The following is a 27402-nucleotide window of genomic DNA, read 5'->3' on the forward strand; positions in this document are numbered from 1 at the left end:
CTGCGTGGATTGGAATTTTGAGAACTCAAAACTCTAGTTACACAATTACAGTTACACAATCTGTTGGGGGTACCCTGAGCACATCTATTGTGTGTTCAACCAGTTTAATTCCAAGAGGGAAATTCACAGCAACCCCATCCTGGGACACTTCATGAGCTAGGACATGGTGGAGGGCAGACATCAGGCTTCAAGGAGTGAGAGGGGCAGCAGTGCCAGACCAATGCTCAGCTATTGGTTAAGAAGAGGAAGCCGAGTCTCAGCTGGAGGGGTGCAGCCACCTCCTGTCTTCATTTTCCCTTTTGCTTAGCTTGATTTTCACGTTCAGTCATTAGAGCATCACTTTTTTAAGATAGGAAATTCATTAACAGGGTCAACCAGTGGCATAAATAGATGCCCTCACCTATTTATGGGAATTACATATAAAGAACCCTCATCAGGCTATGGGCTTCCCTGGTGGTTCAGGTGGTAAAGAATTTTGCAATGCAGGAGACCTGGGTTCAATCCCTAGGTCAAGAAGATCCTCTGGAGAAGGAAATGGATACCCACTCCAGTATTTTTGCCTGGAGAATCCCGTGGACAGAGGAGCCTGGTGGGCTACAGTCCACAATGTCACAAAGAGTGGAACACGACTGAGCGACTAAGCATGCGTTGGGCTACAATGATGGAAGCTCAGAAGAGGTGCATCAAGGACATTCAGGTGTTAATCTGAAGAGTCAGAGGTAAGCTGTAAAACTGTAAACTGTAAAATCAACACAAAAAGCTTCAGTATAGAGTCACTGTAAAGACACCACACATCCCCCTGGGCTGGCAAACTAATCACTAACGCAGTTGAGAGTGTGACAAACTCAGGGAGTGTGTGAGTCCCAGGGAGGGCTGATGGACTGTGGGAACTTGAGAAAGCCCACACCCTACCAGCTCCCCTGCCTGGAGTATCCTGGCCCCAGAGGCACAGCTGGCTCCGGACCCACAGGAAGCACGTTCACCACATTTCTGATGCCAGCTGCATGGGGGTTTCCTCCATCAAGAAACCTTCTGCAACACCAGCTAGGGCTCCTACAACCTAACTCAGTTCTGGCAGTGTCGACCTGGAGATACAGAGTCTGATCCCATAGGTGAAGGGCGATATTCCACAAAGCCTCCCCCACTCCACTCCAAATGACAATCACAAGTCTAGACTGTCACCTGTGCTTCTGATCAACCGGCTGTAAATCTGCATTTCCCATGACCCCCTCCTCGGGTTTGATGAATTTGCTAGAGTGGCTCACAGAACTCACAGAAACACAATTATCAGGTCATCAAAGGACACGATAAAGGCCACAGAAGAACAACCAGATGAAGAGGTGTGTAGGGCAAGGTCTGGGAGGGTCCTCGGCACAGGAGCTTCTCCCTCCATGAAGTTGGGGTGCGGTGCCCTTCCAGAAAAAGCAAGAGGATCCCAGAAAAAACATCTACTTCTGCTTCATTGATGATGCCAAAGCCTCTGACTGTGTGGATCACAACAAACTGTGAAAAATTCTTAAAGAGATGGGAATGCCAGGCCACCTTACCTGCCTCCTGAGAAACCTGTATGCAGGTCAAGAAGCAACAGTTAGAACCGGATATGGAACAATGGACTGATTCCAAATTGGGAAAGGAGTACGTCAAGGCTGTATATTGTTATCCTGCTTATTTAACTTCTATGTAGAGTACATTATGTGAAATGCCAGGCTGGATGAGGCACAAGCTGGAATCAAGATTTCTGGGAGAAATATCAATAACCTCAGATATGCAGATGACACCACCATTATGGCAGAAAGCGAAGAAGAACTAAAGAGCCTTTTGATGAAGGTGAAATAGAAGAGTGAAAAAGCTGGCTTAAAACTCAATGTTCAAAAAACAGATCATGGCTATCCAGTCCCATCACTTCATGGCAAATGGATGGGGAAACAATGGAAACAGTGTCAGACTTTATATTCTTGGGCTCCAAAATCACTGCAGATGGTGACTGCAGCCATGAAATTAAAAGACGCTTGCTCCTTGGAAGGAAAGTTATGACCAACCGAGAGTGTATTCAAAAGCAGAAACATCACTTTGCTGACAAGATCCTCCTAGTCAGAGCTGTGTTTTTTTCCACTTGTCATGTATGGATGTGAGAGTTGGACCATAAAGAAGGCTGAACATTCAAGAATTGATGCTTTTGAACTGTGGTGTTGGAGAAGACTCTTAAAAGAGTCCCTTGGACTGCAAGGAGATCAAACCAGTCAATCTCAAAGGAAATCAATCCTGAATTTTCACTGGAAGGACTGATGCTGAAGATGAAATTCCAATACTTTGGCCACCTGACGCGAAGAGCTGACTCATTTGAAAAGACCCTGATGCTGGGAAAGATTGAAGGTGGGAGGAGAAGGGGGTGACTGAGGATGAGATGCTTGGATGGCATCACTGACATGATGGACATGAGTTTGAGCAAACTCTGGGAGATGGTGATGGACAGGGAAGCCTGCTGTGCTGCAGTCCAAGGGGTCGCAAAGAGTCGGACACGACTGAGTGACTGAACAACGGCAAGCCTTCCAGCACGTGGTTGTGTTCACTCACTCGGAAACTCTCCAAAGCCCGTGATTACTGGGGTTTTACAGAAATGCCCTCACATGGGCATGATCAAGTATTGACTCCATGTCCAGCTCCTCTGCCCTCTCTTGGGAATGGGGTGGATGGAACTGTGATTTCCAGGCTTTGGATCGCAGCGTGGTCTTTCCAGTGGGAACAAGCCCCAACCTGGGAGCCACCCAGAAACCCACCTAGAATTGCTTCATTGTAACAAAAGAGGCTTGCAGCGCACTTACCACTTAGGAATTTACAAGGGTTGCAGGAGCTCCATGCCAGCAAGTAGGGGCAGAGACCTACAGGAGCATTTTCTATTATCTCACAGGACCCCAGTACATAACATTGAATATTGGGATCTGACTGGCCTTTAAACCACTGGTAGATGGATGAGTGGCGACTTAAAATTCATTTCATCAGATTCCCTGACTCTCCAAGAACCTGGTCTTTGCCACTGGCCTCCTTCCCCACAGATCTTCTACAGGGAGGTAGGCATTTGAGGCACATGTCCTAGCTCCTCGGAGAGATCTCATCCCGCCTGTGGGCTTGGGTACCACAGATCTGCAGCGAGGAGGGCAGGGAGGTCACTCCCGGACTGGATTTATCCCATTTATGACCCCACAGCCCTGAGGGCTATGCATTTGGTGGACCGATGCACAGTGGACCAAGGGAAGCTCTCCACAGGCAGGCACGTTTCCTGGAAAGCAGCCCGGGGCAGCCAGGGTCTGCCTGCGGCACGCCTGGACCGACCCTGGCCTCTGGGGCCGGGCTCCTGGTCACCGTTCAGCTCTGCCCTCCGCCTCCCGAGCGTAAGCGTCACTCACCTTTTTACCTCCTTTCTTCTTTCCTTTTCTCGCCGGCAGTTCCTTCTCTCTGCTCACAGCTAGTTTCAAGTTTTTTAGTTCCTGCCTCATCAGCTCATCCACCTAGGTCAATACAAAAGATACTCTGTTTTAGGTGAATTTGCCTGCTTTGTGTTTTCTTTGCGAAGTTAGAAACAGCTTAAATTCTGGGTAGGTCGCTAACAGGGAGTGATAAAGAAGCGCTGCAGTGGAAGACTTGACTAGGACTCCAGCATTAAGGCCATTTTACCTGCACTCTGATCTCTGACTCCAGTTCCTTCCGCTTGTCTTCCTTAATCAGTTCAGGGTCATAGTCCTGCGGGAAATTCCACGATTCGTCTTTATTCTTCCACAGGTCTGCACTCCAGAAGGACAAAGAAAAAGAAAACGATTTTTTTTTTCTACATGAAGACTAACAAAGGCAGTTTCGTGAAATGTAACACAAATTCCATCTTCTACCCTATGTCTTTCTTTTCCACTTTCCAAATGGAAGAACTGTGCCTGTACAACATCTAAAAAATAAAGAAGAAAGTTGCTAATGTGAAAAGCTCCAATAACGAAGTATGAAACAAATGGTACTCTTCTGTACCATTATAGTCACATATGGATGTGAGAGCTGGACCATAGAGAAGGCTGAGCGCCAAAGAACTGATGCTTTCGAACTGTGGTGCTGGAGAAGGCTTTTGAAAATCCCTTGGACTGCATGGAGATCAAACCAGTCAATCCTAAAGGAAATCAGTCTTGAATATTCATTGGAAATGCTGAAGCTGAAGCTCCAATCCTTTGGCCACCTGATGTGCAGAGCTGACTCATTGAAAAAGACCCTGAGAAAGACTGAAGGCAGGAGGAGAAGGGGACGACAGAGGATGATATGGTGGGATGGCATCACCGACTCAATGGACACGAATCTAAGCAAACTGCAGGAGACAGTGAAGGACAAGGGAGCCTGGTATGCTGCAGTCCATGGGGTCACAAAGAACGGACATGCCTTAGCGATTGAACAGCAACAGTAATTATGGAGTTATGCAATTATAGGTGACTGTTTCTGTAATACATTATCCATTCGTTCTGCTATTCAAATAGTTCAATGAAATGGGAGAGATTTTGTTGCTAGTTCAGCTTACCCGTGATTTACCTTGGCCCCTATTAAAAGCCAACACTGAACACACAAGTACCCATTACTCATCACGAATTCAAAAGCTGTGTTTTTGCATTATTTTTGGGATGTTTTTGAAATCATATATATTTTACATGTCCCTTTGGCCTTACCCTGGCAGTTAGGAGGATGGTTAGAGGAAATAAGGGTAATTTTGTATCACTGGAATAAATGGAAATAAAGCTCTTTTCTCAGAAGGGGAATTCCAAATGTTCACAGAGGGGCAGACCCCTGGACCCTGGCCGTGGGATTGGAGGATCTCCCAGGGGAAAAAGACTCGCCAGTTGGGGAAGGGATTTCTTCCTTGAATTTGTGTTCAGACTGTGATGAAAATCTGCTGGAACCAAACCTGCAACCACCACGTAGCTGGGCCACTTCGCTGGGAGCTGGTCCCTGGGGGCACTGACGCTGCTCAACTCAGGAGGGCAGTCGAGGACCGTGGGGCGGCCCACCTCCATCTGACAATGGCTACGACTGGGAAGAAAGGGGGCCCGTGCGGGGTCTGGACGGCAGGTGGTGAGGGACAGGGCGTAAGCTTGGTAAGCACGGCCTCCCCTACGAACATTGATCCTGAGATCAGACAGGAGTGTGTCCCCTGACACAGCTGACCAAGTAGGGAAGGGCTGGCACTCACACTCAACACCCAGAGGACAGTCATGGCCAGAGACAGAAATGCATGTCTGGGTGCACAGGGAGCCAAGTGGTCAACCCTGCAGGCAGAGGGCAGAGAAGATTCTTAAGAGAGCCAAGTGGGCACACAGATGAGAAAGGAGGGTGGACTCTCTGGGTAAATCACGGAGGCCAGGGGTGAGCAGAAGCAGTGAGACAGGAAAGGAGAAGGGATGAGACATGGTGGGAACTGCAGATCCTGGGCGCAGAGCAACAGGGCCACGAGAGGCAGACACACAAGAATGGACAGCCAGGCAGGGAGCCCCAAGCTCCGGCCGGGGGGAACCCATCAGGGAGATCCTGCGTCCTACCACTTACTAGCTGCTGGCCCTACATCGTCCTTTGCTTATTAACAATCTCCACCCCAAAGGGGCGAGGGGCCAGGAGGGACAGTGGCTGTGCTAAGAACACTTAAAAACACTTGTTTTTAGCAAGTGGAAGAGAGGACACAGGACCACGGGGCGTGTCCTCTTACAGGGGTCAGAGTCAGGACCACACAGGACACAAATGGAGGGAGACGGGGAGCCCCGATTTTCCAAAAGTGTGGGTCGGCTGCACAAGCCCTGGGGGGACACCCTGATGCTGCTCCCAGAGGCTGGCAGGGAGGTTTCTGGAAGCCAAAGAGGATCATCGCAAACTACTGACCTCACACAGGTCTGGTGGGCCGGCTCACTTCCTGGACAGCTGGCTGGGCAGAGGAGTTGGCCTGTCTGGATTACAGGCCTGGCAAGGGCTCTCAGGCTTAGCAGTCTCCCCCCAGCTAATTCGAGGGCTCCACCAATCCTTGGCCGATCATAGGAAGATAGGAAGGAGAAATCTACCAGTGATGCAAAGTTTCAGTGGCAGGTTTTTGAAAAAGATGTTGAATGTGCCCAGATCTTTTCTAGAGTAACTACTGTAAATTTATAAGTGAAAGTGGTGAAATTTTCATAAAATTGATGCACCCATGGGTTCTTCCCCTGCAGGGTGGCCAGGTGAGAGGTGGCCCAGCCACCGCTGAGGCTCAGACAATGGGATGTGATGATGGGGCTGGAGGGGCTTGGGGGTGTGCCTCCTGGATGCCCGTCAGATGTGAGGGTCAAAGGTCAAGGGGAGGGAACCTCCCTGGTGGTCCAGTGGCTAAGACTCTGCACTCCCAGTGAAGGGGGCCCAGGTTCCATCCCTGGCCAGGCAACTAGGTCTCATATGCTGCAGCTAAGAGTCTGAATGCCACAACAGAAAGAACCACACGCTGCAAGGAAGATCAAAGATCCTGTGTGTTGCAACTAAGACTCAGCCAAATAAATTTTTTTTTTTTAAAGTTCAATCAGGGCTTCCCTCATAGCTCAGTTGGTAAAGAATCTGCCTGCAATGCAGAAGACCCCAGTTCAATTCCTGGGTCAGGAAGATCCACTGGAGAAGGGATAGGCTACCCACTCCAGTATTCTTGAGCTTCCCTGGTGGCTCAGCTGGTAAAAAATCCGCCTGCCGTGCGGGTGACCCGGGTTCGATCCCTGGGTTGGGAAAATCCCCCGGAGAAGAGAAAGGCTACCCACTCCAGTATTCTGGCCTGGAGAACTCCATGGACTGTCTAGTCCATGGGGTGGCAAAGAGTCGGACATGATTGAGTGACTTTCACTTCAAGCAGAATCACCACCCCAATGGGGGAGGTAGCCAGCCTGGGACTGCTGGGTCCCAAGGGGCAGAAGACCCAAACAAGACAGATGGGGACCAGGTTCAGCAGGGATGGGCACACAGGAAATGGCTGGAAAGCTGGCTCTGAAGAGTCATCATTTTGAATTGTCATTCCCATGGAGAGTGTCAGCAAGAGACAGCTATCCTGTTTTGGCCTGAACCCCCTGGAAGGGGGATTTTGCAGTGAGCTTGTGAGGTGTGCGTACATGAAGGGCGGTTAACTCATGGGCCTGAAGGCAACTGCTCCTTTTCTGTGCATTTTCTGAAATCTGCATAAGCTTACACTGAGGGAAACTCTGAAACGTAGGAATAACATGGGTTTAAAATTCTTTTTTATGGGTTTAAAATGGTAAGTTTTCCCCTTGAAAATATAACTGTGCTAAAATGTTCTATTTGTCAACAACACTGGGATTTTTGTGCTGGCTCAGTGGCAAAGAGTCCACCTGCCAAGTTCAGTTCAGTTGCTCAATCGTGTCTGACTCTGCGATCCCGTGGATGCCAGGCTTCCTTGTCTATTACCAACTCCCGGAGCTTGCTCAAACTCATGTCCATTGAGTCAGTATGCCATTCAACCATCTCAGCCTGCCAAGTAGGAGACGTGGGTTTGATCCCTGGGTCCAGAAGATCCCCTGGAGAAGGACATGGGAACCCATGCCAGTCTTCTTGCCTGGGAAATCCTATGAGCTGAGGAGCCTCGCGGGCTGCAGTTCATGGGGTCGCAAAGAGTTAGACATGACTTATCAACTAAACAACAACAACACTCAGCAATAACAACTCTCTTCTAACAGATGACGACTGAATCTTGGTTGATGATTAAATCTCTGCCAGCAAAACCCACCTGCTTCATTAAGATCTTTTAGAGCAAAACCACTTTGTTATTCAAAGGAAGCTGCTTTGCTATTTCAGGGGATAGATAAGACAGGAAGTAATGCATTTAATAGTGAAAGGAACAGAGAATATTCAACAGAAAAGAAAGCAAGATACGATTATTTATGTGGAAGCAGTGGCACCTTGTGACATCCGCACTCGAGCTGTGCCTCTGATTTACAGATAAAGCACTTCCGAGCAGCCTTCATGGGTTTTACTAGAGGTGACGTAAATGGACCTCGTTTTCCACTGAAATGTTGTTTTTCTCATGACACTTTTGCACAGGGCACGTCTCGACCCCTTCAAGGATTTCATGGACATTTATAAATGCAGGAAGCTATCCATGCTCTCAAAGGGAAACAACTGACCGCTCTTTCCTGTAGCAGAGAACGAGTTTTTAATCTGAGAGTGGGAGAAGCCAGGGCTGGGGCAGTTTTCATCTGCTCAGAAGTGGACCGAGGAGGGGGCTTAATATCAGTGATTAAAATGCTAATGCTTCCTTTGAGAAGGAAAGCCTTTGATTTTTAGGAAAAGAATTCTCAGATGAAGACACTGAATTTCTGTAAGTTACCGAAGACACACCAGGTAACTCATCAAACACCCCAACAGCCAGCGAGTAAAATCACAGTTCATGCCTCCTGCTCCCGAGCAGCTGGTAGTTTTCTCAGCCTTGATGGAATTACAGGGTAATTACACACAAGGCATGGGCTGTTTCAACAGCTTTGTTGCGTGGGTCTGTGGGCTTCCCATAGGAATGTTAGATGTCCCCCAAATTAATTTTTATCAAAATAACGCAGTACCTTAAAGCCAGACAGTATTAAAACAATTATAATTAAAAAAAAAAAAAAACTCTGCCTTCCAGTTACACCGTCCAAGGGCATTTATTCCTACGTTCATTTGTTCATTTAAAATGCACTGGCTAGATTCAGAGTTATCCATAAATCTGATCTATTCATAAATTATGAAATTCATGCCCTGTCCCTGGTGGCTCAGACAGGAAAGAATCTACCTGCAGTGCAGGAGACCTGGGTTTGATCCCTGGGTTGGGAAGACCCCCTGGAGAGGGAAATGGCTACCCACTCCAGTATTCTTGCCTGGTAAATCCCACGGGCAGAGGAACCTGGTAGGCTGCAGTCTATGGGGTCACAAAGAGTCGCACGTGACTGAGTGACCGACATACCTTCCTGGTCTTCATAGACCCGTTGCCCTGCCGTGGGGAGATGGTAACACACCCCTGGAAGTCAGGCGGAGGTGAATATTGTGGCTCTGGGATGGGCACAGGTGAGGTGGGAGACTGTCATCCCACCTGGGTCTCAGGGGAGGCCTGAAGGGACAAGCATTCCAGGCAAAAGGAACAGAAGGCACGACAGCCTGGAGGTGTGAGTGTGAGCGGCTTGCGGGAGGAAGAGCACAGGGCCCGTGGGAGGAGGATGTGAAGGTCCAGCTTCACTGGGCCCTTCTGGCTGTCATCTAGAAGGATAACATCTAGGTAACACACTTATATTGCCGCTTCTTCTTAAGTCCCAGCCTTTTCTTCCAATAATTTATTTTAAAGTTTTTATTGGCGTATAGTTGTTTTACAATGTTGTGTTAGTTTCTGCTGTATAACAAAGTGAATCAGCTGTGCCTCTTCACACATCCCCTCCTTTCTGGATTTCCTTCCCATTCAGGTCACCATGGAGCACTGAGCAGAGTTCCCTGCAATGTGCAGAATGTTTTCAGTAGTTATCTATTTCGTGCTTACAGTACTCTCTCATCAGTCATCTGTTGCATACATATGGTGTGTTCTCACCAGTCACCTATTTCATACACACGGTATGTTCTCATTAGTTATCTATTTCATACACACGGTATGTTCTCATCAGTCACCTATTTCATACATACAGTGCGTTCTCACCAGTCACCTATTCCATGCATACGGTATGTTCTCATTAGTTATCTATTTCATACATATGGCGCGTTCTCACCAGTCACCTATTTCATACATATGGTGAGTTTTCATAAGTCACCTATTTCATACACACGGTATGTTCTCACTAGTCACCTATTTTTTGCATACAGTGCGTTCTCACCAGTCACCTATTCCATGCATACGGTGCGTTCTCATAAGTCACCTATTTCATACATACTGTGTGTTCTCATTAGTTACCTATTTCATACATAGGGTGCGTTCTCATGAGTTGTCTATTTTATATACAGTATCAGTAGTGTAGGTATGTCAATCTGCTTCTTGACTCATCAAGTTTAGACACAAGCTCCTGACTCCCTGTGAAGGTAGGGGAGGATTTCGCTCTCTCCCACTTTTCCTTCTTCATCCAAGGAGTTACAATCAGAGGTGAAGGAAGCCAGGCTTTCCAAGTCTTGGGCGTGTGCTGACTTAAAAAATAGTCACAACCTCAAAGTTGAGAGTTATGTTTTTACTCAGTGGGAATTTTTAGGACTTCAAGCCCGAGACAGCATCTCCAGTAGCCCTGAGAGAACTGCTCTGAGGAGTGGGGCGGGGAAGAGCCAGGTTACATAGAAGTATTCCACCAAAGGGCAGGTAGTCTGAATGTTAAAAGCATTTTTGTGAATTAAAGAAAGCCAGATACCTCAAGTCAAGGATCTTAGCACTGTTCTGTGTACAGGAAGACGCAAGAGTCTGGGCTCGCTGAGATCTTTCCTTCATATGCCTCTCAGCTCTCTGGGACCGGTGTCCTGTGTGTTTCACATCCTGAGTTCCCTGATGCTCACTGTAGGGAGTGGCTGCAGCCTGATGGCTGCCAGACCAAGCAGGTATTGTTCTCCTTCCTGAGTGCCCTTAGGGCTCAGAAAGTCACATCTGGAGGGCTGGAATCACTGATGGCTGTGACACCCGTGTTTACTGATGTGGCAGGAACACTCCATTTCTCAAGTGTAAGAAACTACTGAGATGCACCCAGCACCCGAGACATCCCTCCACACTGGCAGTCGCTCTCGGGACCCCCTGGAGGCTGGGCTCCACACGGTGAGGGAGTAACAGGAGAATGAAGGAGGGACAGGCAGGAAGCCCCAAGGACAGCCAGCAGGGCTCCAGGAGAGGGGGCTCTTTAGAAGAAAATGAGCTGACAGTCCAAAGGCCTGGAAAGTATCTCAAAGGCTGGTGATACACACGCAGAATACGAGATAAGAGACGGTGTGTGCAGGCCAGTACATAACGTCCTGGGATGGAGGGCAGCTACTGTGTGGGGCCTAGCCCTGAGTTCCAGGGGCACCCCAGCCGAGCCTGTGACTCTGCAGGGTGGACTACCACGATTCCTAGCTAGGTCCCCTGGAAGTGGGTGTGGCCAGACTAACCAGCCACCCATCTGGTGCCACCCGCCCACCACCTCAGCCCCTGGCTGTGCAGTGAGCCTGCTGACAGCATGCGCCTCCAGGCCAGCACTGCACCTGCACACGGGAGCCAGTCAGTGTTTGCTGAGTGAATATGTGAGTGAGTGGACGTTTGACAGAAATCATAGAGTTGCCATGGGATCCTGCAATCCTACTCCTGGGTATATATCTGGATAAAACTAGAGTGTGAAAAGATACAGGCACCCCAATGTTCACAGCAGCATTATTTACAGTAGACAAGACATGGAAACAGCCTGAATGTCCACTGACAGATGAATGGATAAAGATGTGTCCCGTATATACACTGGAATACTTCTCAGCCATAAGAAGAATGAAGTAATGCCATTTTCAGCTACATGGATGGACCCAGATATTATCATGTTAGGTGAAGTAAGAAAGAAAGACAAACCCCATATGATACCACTCATGTGTGGAATCTAAAGTATGACACAGATAAACTAATCTTCAAGAGAAAGAGATGCACAGATGTAAGGGACAGGCGTATGGTTGCCAAGAGGGGAGGGCGGGGGTGGGCGTGGGGGAGGGTTGGATTGGGAGTTTTGGATTAGCAGATCAAACTATTATACACAGGATGGGTAAACAACAAGGTCCTGCAGTATCCAGCACAGGGAAATACACTCAACATTCTGCAATAAACCATAATGGAAAAGAACAGGAAAGAGTGGATATTCTCAACACGAATGATGGCAGGTCTCCCACTGTACCTGCTGACCGGGCTGAGTGATGTTTATGTCTTCCTGGTTGTTGTAACGAGAAGTGAGATGGGTGTGAAAACATGCCTTCCATGTCGTGGGCGCCTGATCAATGTTAATTTACCCTCCGACCTTCTCCCTCCCCCATTAAAGCAGTTGCCAAGTCCTTCCGAGGTCATCCTTTCCCAGTGCTTCTGCTTTAGCTCAGCGTCTCCGGCTGAGTGGGACCCTGGCCACTAGTGGTGAGCGAGAGAACTGCAGGAGGGACACGGACATTCTTATTTTATAGAACCAGACAGCCCATCAAACCTGCCACGACTCTGATAGAGTTGCTAAGGGTGAGGCTCAAAAAACTGGGGGTAGAAACCATCCATCAATTAAAAACACATACTAAATAAGTAACAGTCCCACTGCGGTCTGGCTAAGGCCAAATAAAGAAGGAGCCACATGCATGACTGAAGCATGGAAATATTCTACTTCACACCCTTATGGCATTTCTCAGGAGTTTCCAAATAGCACTAATGACCAGGGTCACCCTGGCAGGTCATTCTGTTTTGGGATTTATCATGAGGGTGGAGTGGAACCAAGGGAATTGGACAACCATTCCAGTAAATTATAATGAGAACATCTCAAAGGCCAGTTCATACACTTGCCGAAAGAGCCAGATTACATTCTGAACGTGGGACAAAAGAATTAGGTGTCAGCGTGCAGGCACGTGTCCTAGGCTAATAGGATTACAACATTTTACTGTACATACGGCACTGATTTTCTTAATTTAAACAATCCAGGGAAAATCCTTCTTCCCTTTCATTCCAAGCAAGAGAATGTTCAGCCGACGTCTCAGGGGTTTAAAACAGAACAGAGGCTGAGACATATTCTCATCTTGCTCTTTTACCATCTATATGCTTTGAAGCCACTCAAAGCAATTTTAAGAGACGGACAGACAGACTTGGTAGTGAACTGCATGTTTGCAGCCTCTTGAGTTTGAGCAAACTCCGGGAGACAGCAACGGACGGGGAAGTTAGATGTGCTGCAGTCCACGGGGATGCAAAGAGTCAGACATGGCTGAGTGAGTACACAATGACAAAAGCTTTTCATGACCGGGCGTCAACGTCTGCCCAATAAGGGCACCCCAGTCAGCACACCCGCCTGGTAAACTGACCTTTGTAGACGCTATTTCCTTCCTCCATCGTGTGAAGGAAAACGCTCGGTGACATTTTCCACATCTCATCTTCTTCCTGCTAGAGCGGAATAACACACCCGTTAACGACAGGCAATCTACCTGCTGCAATCAGACACTGAGCGGCCCGCACATGCGTGGTCACGCCGACTGTGGAGAAGCACACGTTCGCTCCTGGTTTGTGGGCTGAAGGTCCAGCCCCTCGTCCGCCTGCCTGGGCGGCTTCCCTGCTGACAGTCTGAGCGGGAGGCGCTGTGTCCACTGACTGGCGCGGGGATGGTTGAGACTTAGCTCCACTGGTGGGCTCACAGGGCCTTCCTGACTCAGGCACCTCCCTGGACGCCCCCACGCCCTGAGCTGGGGCCTATCCTCTGAGGTCTGGCTCCTTCCTTGCTCTGAGAGCTGTTGCCCATCTGAGTCCTGCCGCCTCCCTATGCCATGTTCCTGTGACCCAGCTTCGGGGCTGCTCCCCACCTGCGTTCTGCTCCACTACCTGTCAGCTCGGGCTTTGTAGGAGCCCGGGACTGCTCCTTTCTTTGCTGGCCTGTCCCCTCCCCGGGCCAGGAAGCCAGTCCTGAGCCCCAGCCTGAGCTGGAGACCCTGCCTCTCTCCTAGAGGCTGGTCTTGTTGGCCTCCCTGCCCTGGGCCTCTGCTGCACAGAGAGCTCAGCCACCCAGAGCAGCCAGATGAGAGCTGCAGGAACCCCGAGCTCTGCAGGCAGAGGCCCTGCCCTGATCCCCAGCAGAAATACCCTCCGCCCTACACCGCCATGGCTGCTCTCAACTGTGAACAGCCAGATCTTGCAAAGCCCCATCTGACATTTCTGGGCAATCATGTTTATACTGTATGAAGAGTCAAGTGCCCGATGACCTGCTTCTTGTCCCCCTAGAAAGGACAAAGGAAGGATGCTTGTCAACATGATGTCCATGGGGAGTTTTCCAAAGCACCTGAAGCTCTCTGTGTGGCTTAGGGAAGGAGCGGCAAGAAAGGGACATACATCTCTGGTGTGTCAAGGTAGAGGACATGCCCTCCTTTCTGGGACTCCGAAGCCACACGCCCTGGTGGTTGGGCAGTGCCCATCCTCATATCGGACCCCTCCCCACTCTCCTGCCCTGACTCCACGTGGCTGTTGGGAGGATACAGGGAAGGAGAGCTCCCAGGAGTGATGAGAGCACCCAGGAGGGAGTCAGGCTTCTGGGAGGACCCTCACTTCTTGGGATGGGGTCCCAGAAGACCTGCTTGAACCACAGCTCATGAAATGTGCCACCAGCCTTGTAGAGCATGGGAGAGAACCTGGACCCAGAAATGCGGGGACTCCAAGCCTATGGAGCAACTGACATGCCTTCAGGACCCACAGGAGGTCACAGCTCTCACTGGGGCAGGAGACCCACCCCTGCCCAGCACACCCGATCTTCTGAGAAGAATCAGCAGAGAAACAAGAACATGACAGTGCTGGATGAAGGCGTGTCCTTGGAGGAAAGAGATGATTCACGGACAGAGGGGCACCTAAAAAACTGACCAAAGAGCCTCTTGATGAAAGTGAAGGAGGAGAGTGCAAAAGCTGGCTTAGAGCTCAACATTCACAAAACTAAGATCATGGCATCCAGTCCCATCACTTCATGGAAAACAGATGGGGAAACGGTGGAAACAGTGGCTGACTTTATTTTTCTGGGCTCCAAAATCACTGCAGATGGTGACTGCAGCCATGAAATTAAAAGATGCTTACTCCTTGGAAGAAAAGTTATGACCAACCTAGACAGCATATTAAAAAGCAGAGACATTACTTTGTCAACAAAGGTCCATCTAGTCAAGGCTATGGTTTTTCCAGTGGTCATGTATGGATGCGAATGTTGGACTATAAAGAAAGCTGAGCACCGAAGAATTGATGCTTTTGAACTGTGGTGTTGGAGAAAACTCTTGAGAATCCCTTGGACTGTAAGGAGATCCAACCAGTCCATTCTAAAGGAGATCAGTCCTGGGTGTTCATTGGAAGGACTGATGCTGAAGCTGAAACTCCAATACTTCGGCCACTTGATGCAGAGGTGACTCATTGGAAAAGACCCTGATGCTGGGAAAGATTGAGGGCATGAGAAGGGGACGACAGAGGGTAAGATGGTTGGATGGCATCACTGACTCAATGGATATGGGTTTGGGTGGACTCTGGGAATTGGTGATGGACAGGGAGGCCTGGTGTGCTGCGGTTCGTCGGGTCGCAAAGAGTCGGACACGACTGAGCAACTGAACTGAACTGAACTGAGTCTTCTCAGAGATGTTACGTCCTCTCTCTCCAGGTATCAATAAGCATTCGTGAATCCTTAGTATTTTTAGAATCAATGTGTTACTGACCTGCGTGTTGCCCTTTTGGTTTGGGAGACTCAGATCAGTCTGTATTTGGGGAGGATGGGACAGGGGAGAAGGGGAGGGAGACGAGGACAGGGAGGGGGCGGGGGGGGGGGGGGTAGGGGGAAGAGGAGGAGGGGAAGGAGTGCTACGCCAGGGATGGGAGCACACAAGCACTTTTCACAGAGGGACCAGTCAGTCCATGGGGGTCTGAGCTGGGAGGCTGGGCTGCCTTTGGGTAGTTGGAAATCAGTAGGGCAGCGTGTATGGAACGGGGGCCGGCAGACAGACAGGAGGCTGGGAGACAGAGCAGGGATGGACCTTGCAAGGCCCATGAGCCATGATCTTCAGAGAGCATGACCTTGGTCTGGGAGCAGGGCGCCCACTGAGGGTCCCAGCAGAAGTCCGACGTTTCTGCATCTGCTTGTCAGGCCACGACTCTGGCTGGAGGGGGTGAGGGTTGCCCCCCCTTCTCTCCGACCAGGATTCACTTTCCCATCTTCTTCTGCGGGAAATCCCCCTTAGGCCCCAGGCCAATGGCCCCTCCCCTGTGAAGCTGTCCTGGATTCTCCCAGGTGGACAAGACCCTCTGCAGCTCAGTGGGATCTGCCTGTCCTTCCCGGCGCCTGCTTCCCCGTGTAGATGACCAGTTATTTGTGCATCTGACTTTCCTGTTCTCTCGGGCTGTGGGGCCCCAGTGCAGGGGGATTCCCATCTTGCTGATGCTCATACCCTATAAAGAACCAGCACCAGGCCTGTTTCCTAAATAGGTGTTTCACACATGTAAATAAAAATGAGATTTATAGCTCTATTTGTACAGCTTTATTTCTATAATAAATATCAAGTTCTCAAGGGAAGCAAAACACTGCAGGACCGGTTTTGGGAAAACATCTGATCCCGATTGCACAGAATGACCACGGTGCTAGCAGTTCCCATGACGTTTCACACAGTGATGACGTAACTGGGCAACACAGGAAACACCTCTTAACCAGAGTGAAAGCACAATGGACGCTTCTGCCTTCCTTTTTAGAGATGGCTCTTTCTTTGGTCAATAGTTTACCAGATAGATCTTTGCCTCTGGCTGATGTTTTAAACACTTCCCATTTTGACAGTTATTGGGAGAGAGAAATGCCATGAGGAGGCTTTACCACTTCAACTGCAAAGTCGTTGCTTTTTTTCCCTGCATCTTTCACTGTGAAGGGGTCACACAAGTCCACTTGCATCGTCAGGGTGCCCACCTTGACCAATGTCCCTCTCTGATGGAAACTTCTCGACCACGACTCCCAGCTCAAGCCAAGTGACTGGGGAGTGTTCTCATCAGAGAGACCTGCCTCTCAGGGAGCAGCCTGACTCTGAGGCTGCTTATCCTTCCCGGCACCTGCCTCTCCGTGTAGATGACCAGCTATTTGTGTACCTGACTTTCCTGCTCTCTCAGGCTGTGGGGCGCCCATGCAGGGGGATCCCATCTTGCTGATGCTCACACCCTATAAAGAACCAGCACCAGACTGCTTCTGGCCAGCCATGCCGACTCCCTCTGCCCTGGGGCAGGGACACACAGCTGGACTGGCTAGCTGGCAGCAAGGTGGGAACATGGGTCCCAGCCATCACACAGCCTTCTGCAGAGAAGGGGTGACAGAGGAGCTGGTCCCCATGGACCTGGGTCCTGCAACTCCCGGTTCCAGCCCGTGCCTGCCAGGAGTCTCCATCACGTGTCCGCTATGTGCCTGGCTCTGTCTTATCAGCGAACCTAAGTGGGCTGGTGTTGCCACCCACAGACCCAGTGAGTCACAAGAAGAAACAGGATCTGAGATATGCCCAGTCTTTCCACTCATTCAGAAATCTTGTAAACATCACGGAGGATCTGCTCTGTGCAAATGCCCGTGAGGGACGTCCGGAGAGTGGGAGCCTGGCTCACCTCAGCTTCTCCCGCAAGCTGATGGCAGAATCATGTTGTATGTTTTGCAAAAATGCTTATTTATTGTGTCAAGAACACGATGGCAACAATGCGATAAAATTTTTTAAAAATCAAAGAAAATAATCAGCTTCCTCACCATCACTTTTATCCAATGAACCTTTCATTTTTCTTTTTCCTTTTCTGTACGTATAGGCGATGTCTTTCTGTTACAGCATAATCATAGTGATATAAAAGTCTCGCCAGCTGAGTAGGTGAAACAAACATTTACTTTTAATTTCTATTCCTTTATTTGGCGCCACTGAACTGTACTTTGTGTTTTGTTTGTTTTGATATTTTTGGCTTGTTTACCAACTTTATGACCTTATGTTGCCCACCTGTAAGCATTTCCTGAGCACCTACTGTGTGGGGAAATTTCTAGGTGCTGGGACGACAAGGACCCTTCAGGCTCCACCTCTGGGGCCTGCCTCTGAGTTCTCCGGGGCTGGGACTCTCAGATTAGTTGTTGTTCAGTCACTCAGTCGTGTCTGACTCTTTGCCACCCCACGACCTACAGCACACCAGGCTTCCTTGTCCTTCACTGTCTCCTGGAGTTCGCTCAAGTTCATGTGCATTGAGTTGGTGATGCCATTCAGTCGTTCCTCTGTTGTCCCCTTCTCCTCTTGCTCTCAATCTTTTCCAGCATCAGGGTCTTTTCCAATGAGTTGGCTCTTTGCATCAGATGGCCGAAGTATTGCAGCTTCAGCATCAGTCCGTCCAATGAATATTCAGGGTTGATTTCCTTTCGGATTGACTTATCTCCTTGCTGTCAAGGGACTTTCAAGAATCTATTCCGGCACCACAAATTAGAAAGCATCAATTCTTTGGTGCTCAGCCTTCTTTATGGTCCAATTCTCATATCCATTGGGCTCCCCTGGTGGCTCAGATGGTAAAGAATCCACCTACAGGGAGGGAGACCTGGGTTAAATCCTGGGCAGGGAAGATCCCCTGTAGTAGTGAACGGCAACACACTCCAGTATTCTTGCCTACAGAATTCCATGGACACAGGAGCCTGGCGGGCTACAGTCCATGGGGTCACAAGAGTTGGACATGACTGAGTGACTGACACACACACTCACATCTGTACATGACTATTGGAAAAATCATAGCTTTGACTACACACAGCTTTGTTGGCAAAGTGATGTTTCTGCTTTTTAATACGTTGTCTAGGTTTGTCACAGCTTTTCTTCCAAGGACTAAGAGTCTTTTAACCTCAGATCAGTGCAAGGGTGTTAAATTCAAGTGGGGGCACATCTGTTAGGCTTTTTAGATGGGGGTATGCATCGAGGCATGTATCTGTTAGCATGTGAGCCCATACATCAGCCTGATCACTTGTGGCTTTCAGATTATCTGATGGGCCCCTCAGGATCTGTGTCCTGGGGATGGGAGAGAGGTTACTCTGATGGGGAACAGGCTGATGACTTCTCACTGAACTCAGAGTGAAATTATGTTCCACTCTTAGATGCAAAAGGGAAAAATCAGCCCAGAAGTGGCCTGCGGGCACTATAGACAGACAATAGCTTTTCAAGCTAATTGAATTGCACAGAGACAGGCCCAAGGATCTTCCCAGAAGAATTAACACTAAGCCAAGTCTGTTTATGGCTACAGGAAACATAGACAAGGCTCTTCAATATTTGTGTGATTGTGTGTTAGGATCAGGACAAAACCATTGAAGACAGTTCCAGGGACTTCCCTGCTGGTTGTGGTTAGGACTCCATGCTTCCAGTGCAAGGGATGTGGGTTCCATCCCTGGTGGGGGAACTAAGATCCCATGTGCTGTGTAGCGCGGCCAAGAAAAAAAAAAAAAAAAAAATATATATATATATATATAAAGGAAAATAATTCCAAATGGTTGAACATAAGGAACACTGGAAAATAACAAAGAGAAAACAAGAGCTGTAGGGATGAACTGCAGAGTGCTTTCCCCCTGTGTTTTCTCGTTCAAAGCCAACATGAGGTCCAGAGAGAGGCAAATGAAATTACACTGATATTGAAAGCATATTTGCAAAGATTGCTATTGGTCTGCAGAAAATGCCCTTGAGGCACCAGCCTTCTCCTCTATCAAGGTGCCCCTTTAAGGGGATCTCCTTATCTGCAAGCCTGAATACCTCTGTGTGTTAGTTGCTCAGCTGGGTCTGACTCGTTGCAACTCCATGGACTGTAGCCAACCAGGCTCCTCTGTCCACTTGATCTGGGCAAGAAGACTAGAGTGGGCTGCCATTTCCTTTTCCAGGCCATCTTCTCCACCCAGGGATCAAACCCGGGTCTTCTGCACTGCAGTGAGATTTTTTTTTTTTAATATTACCGTCTGAGCCACCTGGGAAGCCAGTTTAAAACCAAAGATCACAAATAAGGACCAGTTTGTTTTCTCACTGTTGAATTTTGAGAATTCTTTATGCATTATAGATACAAATTCTTCGCCAGATAAATAATATGAAAATAATTTTCTCCTAGTCTATAGCCTATCTTTTCAGCCTCTTTACAGGGTCTTTACAGAACATAAAACTGCTATTAATATTTTGATGAGATCAGATTTATCTCTTTTATGAGTCGTGCTTTTGGTGTTAGGTCTCAGAAATCTTCAGCCCCAGATCCTGAAGATCTTTCCCCAGGGGTTTTATTTACAGGTTTTATTGTTTCATATTAAAGTCCATGATATATCCTGAGTTAGTTTTTGTATCAGGTATGACATTTAGGTAGATTCCCACTTTCTTGCGTACGGATGAAAGACTAATTTTTGGAAGCCTGTCAGTCCCTAAAGAAAACGCCTGGATCCATCTATTTCCTTCTGTCCATCAGCGGCATCTTCGTGTTGAGGATCCCCAGGTGGATCCAGGAAAGGAATAGAGAATTTCGATTAATTTGAAAGTGAATATGTTTGCAAAGTTTCTTGGTGAGCTGATCAAATGAATATAAGATTGCTAGTACGAGTTATTTTAAGGTGCTCTTGTCTACAGTTACAGAGATCCACCACAGTGCCCCCAACTCCTTTCTTATGCTATGAAGCCCAAAATAAATTGGAAATCCAAGCAGGGACACTGAAACCTACAAGTTCACGCTCCAAAGCTTCTTCCAGTTGTCTCCACATTCAACCATCTCAAAGACACCACAACGACATTCACTCATCCTCAGATTCTTGGTTGATGGAGTGCCTACGGGAGCTCTACCCCATTGCTCTGGGGTCAAGAGGAGAGGCCCTATGGGAGGGTCACGGTCCTGCAGCTAGAGGTGGCCCCAGGAAGGAGATGCTGTCAGGGAAGGGTGGGCGGGGGTCTCTGAGCCGGATGGGTGGGCTGCTGTACTGCTGACTGTAAAAGCCCAGCTCTTTCCACCACCAGCAGTACCTGCCCTGTCCATCACACTCTCAGGGAAAAAGAGACCCACAAGGTCAACAAACCCACTTCTCTTTCAACTTCGTGAACGTTTGATTTTAAATGCATAGTGTCCTGTGAGGCTGGATGCAAACTTCAGACTCGGACCATCAGCTCCCCCTCTCTGAGTCTGGCTCCCCACCCCTCTCTCTCAGTCCGGCCCCCCCCCTTTCCGGCTCCCCCTCTGAGTCTGGCTCACCCTCTCTGAGTCCGGCTCCCCGCCCCTTTCCGGCTCCCCCTCTGAATCTGGCTCCCCCTCTGAGTCCGGCTCCCTCTCTGAGTCTGCTCCCCCTCTGAGTCCGGCTCCGAGGCCCCCCCCCCGCCCCCCCCCCGCCCCCCCCCCCCCCCCGCTCTTTCTGGCTCCCCCTCAGTCCGGCCCCCCCCCCAGTCTGGCTCCCCCCCCTCAGTCCGGCTCCCCCCCCCTTTCCGGCTCCCCCTGAGTCTGCTCCCCTCTCTGAGTCCGGCTCCCGGGCTCCCCTCTCTGAGTCTGCTCCCCCCCTCTCGGTCCATCCCCCCTCTCTCGGTCTGGATCCCTCTCTGCCTTGCTTAGTTTCCTTTCTAACCAGAGCTGCTCCTCTCCCTCCCTTCCCTTCAGGGGAATAAACCACCCTTACAGCCTCCCTCTCAGTGTTTCCAGGGAACCCCACCCAAAGGACCACTTACTACTCTATTGATCTGCCTGTACCCCACAAATTCTAACTCATTCTAAAAAAAAACAAACAAACAAACCCAAAAAGAGAGCTCACTTGATACAGTTAATATTTAAAATCCTCCCCCACTTGGCAAGATAATTTTGAAGCAGTGCCTAATAGGGAACAGGGGCAATTGGAAGAATTTCAATTTTATTCTAAGCATCTCTTCTTCTAAATATGCATGGGTGAGTTTGACACTTGCAAATTAAAACTCGCTGTTAGTGAAGCTTGTTCCATAAAAATCTGAAATTATCAGCTACACAATCTGGTCTTTGTTGAGTGACAGCATTTTATTAACTAGCTATTAAAGAGTCACTTAATGATGAATGGCTTTCTACAAGAAAAGCAAAGTTTGAGTACATCAGCATTTATGATATAGTTGCATATGATGGGGATAATCCTTCAGAATTACTTAGACATGAATTTATATGAAAAGTACAGGTCTACAAAGTGATAATGTGATTATTAAAATAGGAAATATCAATCTCTAAGAAGCCTTGGCACATTTAAATGATGTTGGTATGTTTCTTACAGATCAGATTATCTTTTCCATTGACTTAAAAAAAATCCTATCCTGAAATCATTCCTAAAGCTATTCAAATCTTTATGTGGAAATCAGCATTTTGACCTGTAGAAAAAGATATCTATTATTGTTCATCCTGGTTAGAGGGTAAAAGGCAGGAGACAGAGGCAACTAGCTTTGTTGGACTCACACGGGTATGAACTCAACCCTAACCACAAAGGCAGAGCTGCTCACTTATTCTTTTGAGTATTGTTCTAACACTTGGTCATCTATCGATCGCCAGCCCTACAAATATAGTCAGAAAACTTGGCAAAGATCTCAGATAGAAACATCTGAATATTTCAGCTAATCTCTATAAAGGGAAAACAGACCCTTTGCAAAATATCACACCGGTAACAAGGTTTAAAGCTTTGTAAGTCCATGAGATAGGCGATAGCTGGTCCCGTGGGTGGGGCTCCCTGGAAAGAAGATGGAAGTCGAGTGGGTGGTTTATTGGGAATGTCCCTCAAGAGGGAGGGAGGGAGGGCAGCAGCCCCAGGCACAGGGGGAGCTGAACTGGGCAGAGGAGGAGCTGAACTGTGCTGCGATTGTGAGAAATCAGGAGTTGATCCCATAGGGCACCCAGGAGCTGGGAGAACCTTTCAGAGTTGTCCTGGGCAGTGAGGGGCTGGGTCTCTGTACCCTATCTTATCCTTTTTTGTTTTTTTTTTTTTAAAGATGATTCTATTTCTTCGTTTAATTAATTAATTTTTGGCAGTACCTCACAGTCTGTGGGATCTTGGTTCGCTAACCAGGGATCAGACCTGTGCCCCCTTGCAGTGGAAACACAGATTCTTAAACCACAAGACGCCAGGGACTCCCCCCCCCCCCCGCCAAGGTGACTAGCCTTGAAGGCAGCTGGCCAGTGCGGGGTGGGTAACCTCACTTCGAGCACCTGCTGTATACCCTGAACAGTTGCTGGGGAGGGACCGAGTGCGAGGGGTCAGCACCCCATCCTGTAGCTGGGGATGGAGCCCCTTGGTCCTGAGGGGGCGTCACAGGGGCCGCATGCATGCAGCATCCACTTCAGTGGAGAGGGAGGAGACCAAGAAGAGGAGGGAGGGGGGCCTTTCTTCTTTCGTCCACGCAGCTAATAACAGAGTACCAGGGTTAGAGAGGGACAGGGCAGTGGGGGCAGCTGCGAGATTCCCGTTCATTATGTGCAGGGGGCGAGCCCCCTCCTGCTGTGTTGGCCACGATCGAGCCCAGGAACTTTATTGATTTCTTGGCTTAGCTGGGTCTTCACCGCTGGGCTTTCTCTAGCTGTGGTGAGTAGGGGCTACTCTTTGCTGCCCAGCACAGGCTTCTCATTGTGGTGGCTTCTCCTGTTGCAGAGGGCGGTCTCCAGATGGGAGGGCTCAGTAGTTGTGGAGCATGGGTTTAACTGCCCCGTAGCACGCGGGATCAAAGCCGCGTCCCCTGTACTGGTAGGTGGATTCCTAACCACTGGGCCACCAGAGAAGCCCCACTCAGAGAAATTCTAAACGAGATGCTAGCTCTTATCACCATCGTGATACCTTGCGTTTCCGTGGACTTCGGGGATTCCCGTTTGATACTCTCCATCACCCCCTCTCCCCTGCTTACAACTTTGGCCTCCTGGGTCCAGTCACTCCTGGATGACACACCTGGTCCTGTGTCTTTCTCACTGTGACGGCTCCGGAGTTCCCAGGCGCCACCCACCACACCCGGCGAGGTGTCTCCCCCGTGGAGAAATCCGAGAGTCTGACTTCCAGGGGGAACCCGTCTCTGGGAATATGAGGAGCCTGGCCTTGGCCACCTGGGCTAGAGGTGGCTCTCTGCCTCTGGACAGAGTCATGGAGGGACATAACCTTTCAGGATGCACTCTGATTTAGGTCGGGCTTTTGGTCAGCTGTGACATAGCATCTGGGCAAAAGGCTATAGCACACACATTCAGGTTTTCGGATGGTGCTACCTTCCAGCTGGAATTCTATTTCCCAAAGAAGGAGTCTATGCTGGAGAGAACCACCACCCTGGCAGGGGCCTCTCCACGTATGTGGGGGTAAAGACCCCTCCAATCGTGCCCAGGACGTAGCACCTGCCTGCCCGCCCACCACCCAGCAACCCCACCACACAGGGCAGGCCTGGCCCGCAGTGACTCTGAACTCTGCTTTCCTTTGGGTATTAAGAAACAAACCCTGCTAAAAACAGGTCTGAGACGTCGATGTGAAGTGATAAATTGGAAGGAATATGTTTTGGCGGAATTAGACAGGATTGTTTTGACTTTGTAGTGGACATCTGGTTTGCCAAGAAAATTTCCTTATCTCTACCCTTGAGAAAAGATGAGTGGGATCATGTATCTTTGAGGAATGAACATTCAGAGCGATGGCATATGTGACTAATGTGAGGTGTCTGAGCTGTGGAGACCACTTCTCAGCCGAACAGGTATTTACAAGTCATAGAAACGATGACAACTGACTGTCGACCGACATTTAAAGAAAAACGAAGGACAGCTGGGGGATAGCATGGTTTCCAAGGAAATGAGTGACTGTAGTCTCAACAGACTTGAGATGATTCCAAGGAGTCAAAGCAAAAAAGGAAAAAAGAAAACTCCCAATTTCTAAAACTCCAGATACCTTATTTTTTTCCTTTGTCTCTTTCGTTTCCTTTTCTTTTTTTACTTTTTTTTGTTTCTTTTCCTTTTTCTTCTTTTTGGTTTTCTCCTCTTCGTCTTGGCTTGCAATAATATCATCAATAACCTGCAGAAAAACAAAATCATCATAGCACTTTAAGAGAGTCGGATCAAGAGGATTATCTTTCTGGAAGTGTTTGTGTGGGTCAGTGTCCCTTCTCTGCTCAGCTCCAAACCCTGCAGACCCAGCCTCCTGGCCTCTCCACTCTGCCTGCCGTCTGCCTCTGGCTGGATTCATCAGCAGAGGCAGCAGTGGGGCCTCAGACGGCAGGTGGAGAGAGAGAGGCTGGACATTTCTGAATCCAGTTCCCTGCCAGTTCAGAGCTGCTCTGACTCCCAGGGGTCCCACCGACACCCGTGGCAGGGTGGGGGGGGAGGGTCTCGGCTTCATTAGCGTCTCAGCTGCAGCCTGCTTCGGGCCTGCCCACGCCTCTTCCCCAAATACCAGCGGAGAGCTCCTGTGCTCCTTACCTAGACTCCATACATCTCCTCTCGGAGTTGGTTTCTTTCATCTCTGATTTAATTTGTATTTCCTATAAAAACCCACTTATTGCCCTAAAATTTAAAATACTGGTTAGGAACTTCCCCAGTGGTCCAGTGGTTAAGGCTCCAAGCTTCCAATGCAGGGGGCTCAGTTGGAGAACTAAGAGCCCACATGCAGAGCAGCATGGCCAAAATAAATACAGAAAATAACAATAAGACAATAAAATAATTTTTAAAGAATATAGTATTGATTAAAAATACCTAGTTCACATAGGATTAGCATCATTGGAGAATTAGTGGAAGTTTGTAAAAAAACCCACATGTGCTAACTTGCTTTCGTGGTGTCCAACTCTTTGTGATCCCATGGACTGTAGCCCGCCAGGCTCCTCTGTCCATGGGATTCTCCAGGCATGCTGGAGTGGGTGGCCATGCCCTCCTCCAGGGGATCTTCCTGACCCGGGGATCGAACCCACATCTCATGTCTCCTGCATTGGCAGGCGGGTTCTTTACCACTAGTGCCATCTGGGAAGGCAAAAAACCCCGATATGATTCCATTTAATATGATAAATATTCACTGAGCGCTCACTTGCTGTGAATTCTGAGAGGTAAAACAGTGACCCCGACGGGACACACACCCTGTCGGACCCTCAGGCTTTGCTCATCACTGATCACGTGACTGAGACAAGTGGCAGCACCTCTGAGAGACCCAGTTTCCTCCGCTTTAAAATGAAATCAGCACTTCCATCCGGACCACGAACCAGGCATGGTTCCATGAGCTTCACAAAGGTGAGCTCGTTTACTGCCGAGCACATTTACTGCGCACAGTCCCATGTGCACAACTAGTAAGTGGCTTGAGCTGGGCTTCAAACAGTGCAAATCGGGATGACCTGCATAATGTAGAAAGTAAAGAGGCAAGATGCCAAACCATAGTTATACATTTAGCCTTCAGTGTAAAATGCAACTAGTTAAAAAAATGAAAAAAATAATACTTCACTGTTTCAGGATACATATATGTGTAGTTAAAAGTGTAAGAGGTGGGGAAGTGGTGGTGAAACAGTGGCAGACTTTATTTTTGGGGGCTCCAAAATCACTGCAGATGGTGACTGCAGCCATGAAATTAAAAGACGCTTACTCCTTGGAAGAAAAGCTGTAACAAATCTAGACAGCATATTAAAAAACAGAGACATTACTTTGCCAACAAAGGTCCGTCTAGTCAAAGCAATGGTTTTGCCAGTGGTCATGTATGGATTTGAGAGTTGGACCATAAAGAAAGCTGAGCACCAAAGAACTGATGCTTTTGAACTGTGGTGTTGGAGAAGACTCTTGAGAGTCCCTTGGACTGCAAGGAGATCCAACCAGTCCTTCCTAAGAGAAATCAGTCCTGAATGTTCGCTGGAAGGACTGATGCAGAAGCTGAAGCTCCAGTCTTTGGGGACCTGATGCAAAGAGCCGACTCATTGGAAAAGACCCTGATGCTGGGAAAGATTGAGGGCAGGAGGGGAAAGGGGACGACAGAGGATGACATGGTTGGATGGCATCACTGACTCAATGGACATGAGGAGTTGGTGATGGACAGGGAGGCCTGGCGTGCTGCAATTCATGGGGTTGCCAAGAGTCAGACACGACTGAGCAACTGAACTGAACTGGAAGGGTAAGAAATGTAAGAGAATGACACACACCAAATTCACTCCAGTGGTTACTTTTGGAGAGCAAGCTAAAAAGGGCTAATATTGGACTTCCTTGGTGGTCCAGTGGCCCAGTGGTTAAGACTCTGCCTGCCAATGCAGGAAACACTGCTCCCTGGTCTGGGAAGATCCCACACGCTGCAGGGCAAGTAAGTCCCTGCGCCCAACTACTGAAGCCCATGCTCTCTAGAGCCTGTGCTCCACAACAAGAGAAGCCGCTGCAATGAGGACCCTGAGCACCACAGACTCAGGGCAGCTCCGGCTCACCTGCCTAAACTAGAGAAAATCCCGAGCTGCAGTGAAGACCCAGCGCAGCCAAGTTAATCACTGGCGGCTCAGCGGTAAAGAATTCGCTTGTAATGCAGGAGATGTGGGTTCGATCCCTGGGTGGGGAAGATCCCTTGGAGAAGGAAATGGCAACCCATTTCCAGTATTCTTGCCTGGAGAATCCATGGACAGAGGTGCCTGCAGGGCTACAGTCCATGGCATCACTGAAGAGTCAGATACGATTTAGTGACTAAACAACGCTAAACAAATAAATAAAATTTTAAAAGGGCTAATATCATTTTACCCCCAGTGTGCCGTGCTAAAGCATTCTCCTGGGATCGAGTGTACACGGATTATGCCTTAGCGTGA

At 48.9% G+C, this 27402-nt stretch overlaps 1 protein-coding gene across 1 annotated transcript in view; it reads right to left on the reverse strand.

Annotated features, from left to right (window-relative positions):
- The window catches only part of IQCA1 (IQ motif containing with AAA domain 1), a 171526-nt gene that overhangs the window by 73328 nt on the left and 70796 nt on the right, over positions 1–27402 (reverse strand). The window contains exons 7-10 of the mRNA XM_052637841.1: positions 24543–24665; positions 13015–13093; positions 3673–3779; positions 3405–3506 (exon numbers count right to left, since the gene is read on the reverse strand). Coding sequence (XP_052493801.1) covers positions 3405–3506; positions 3673–3779; positions 13015–13093; positions 24543–24665 — 411 coding nt within the window. The remainder of the gene's footprint in view (positions 1–3404; positions 3507–3672; positions 3780–13014; positions 13094–24542; positions 24666–27402) is intronic.

The sequence above is a fragment of the Budorcas taxicolor genome, chromosome 3 (genome assembly GCF_023091745.1).
Source record: "Budorcas taxicolor isolate Tak-1 chromosome 3, Takin1.1, whole genome shotgun sequence".
In the NCBI taxonomy this organism is placed as follows: Eukaryota; Metazoa; Chordata; class Mammalia; order Artiodactyla; family Bovidae; genus Budorcas; species Budorcas taxicolor.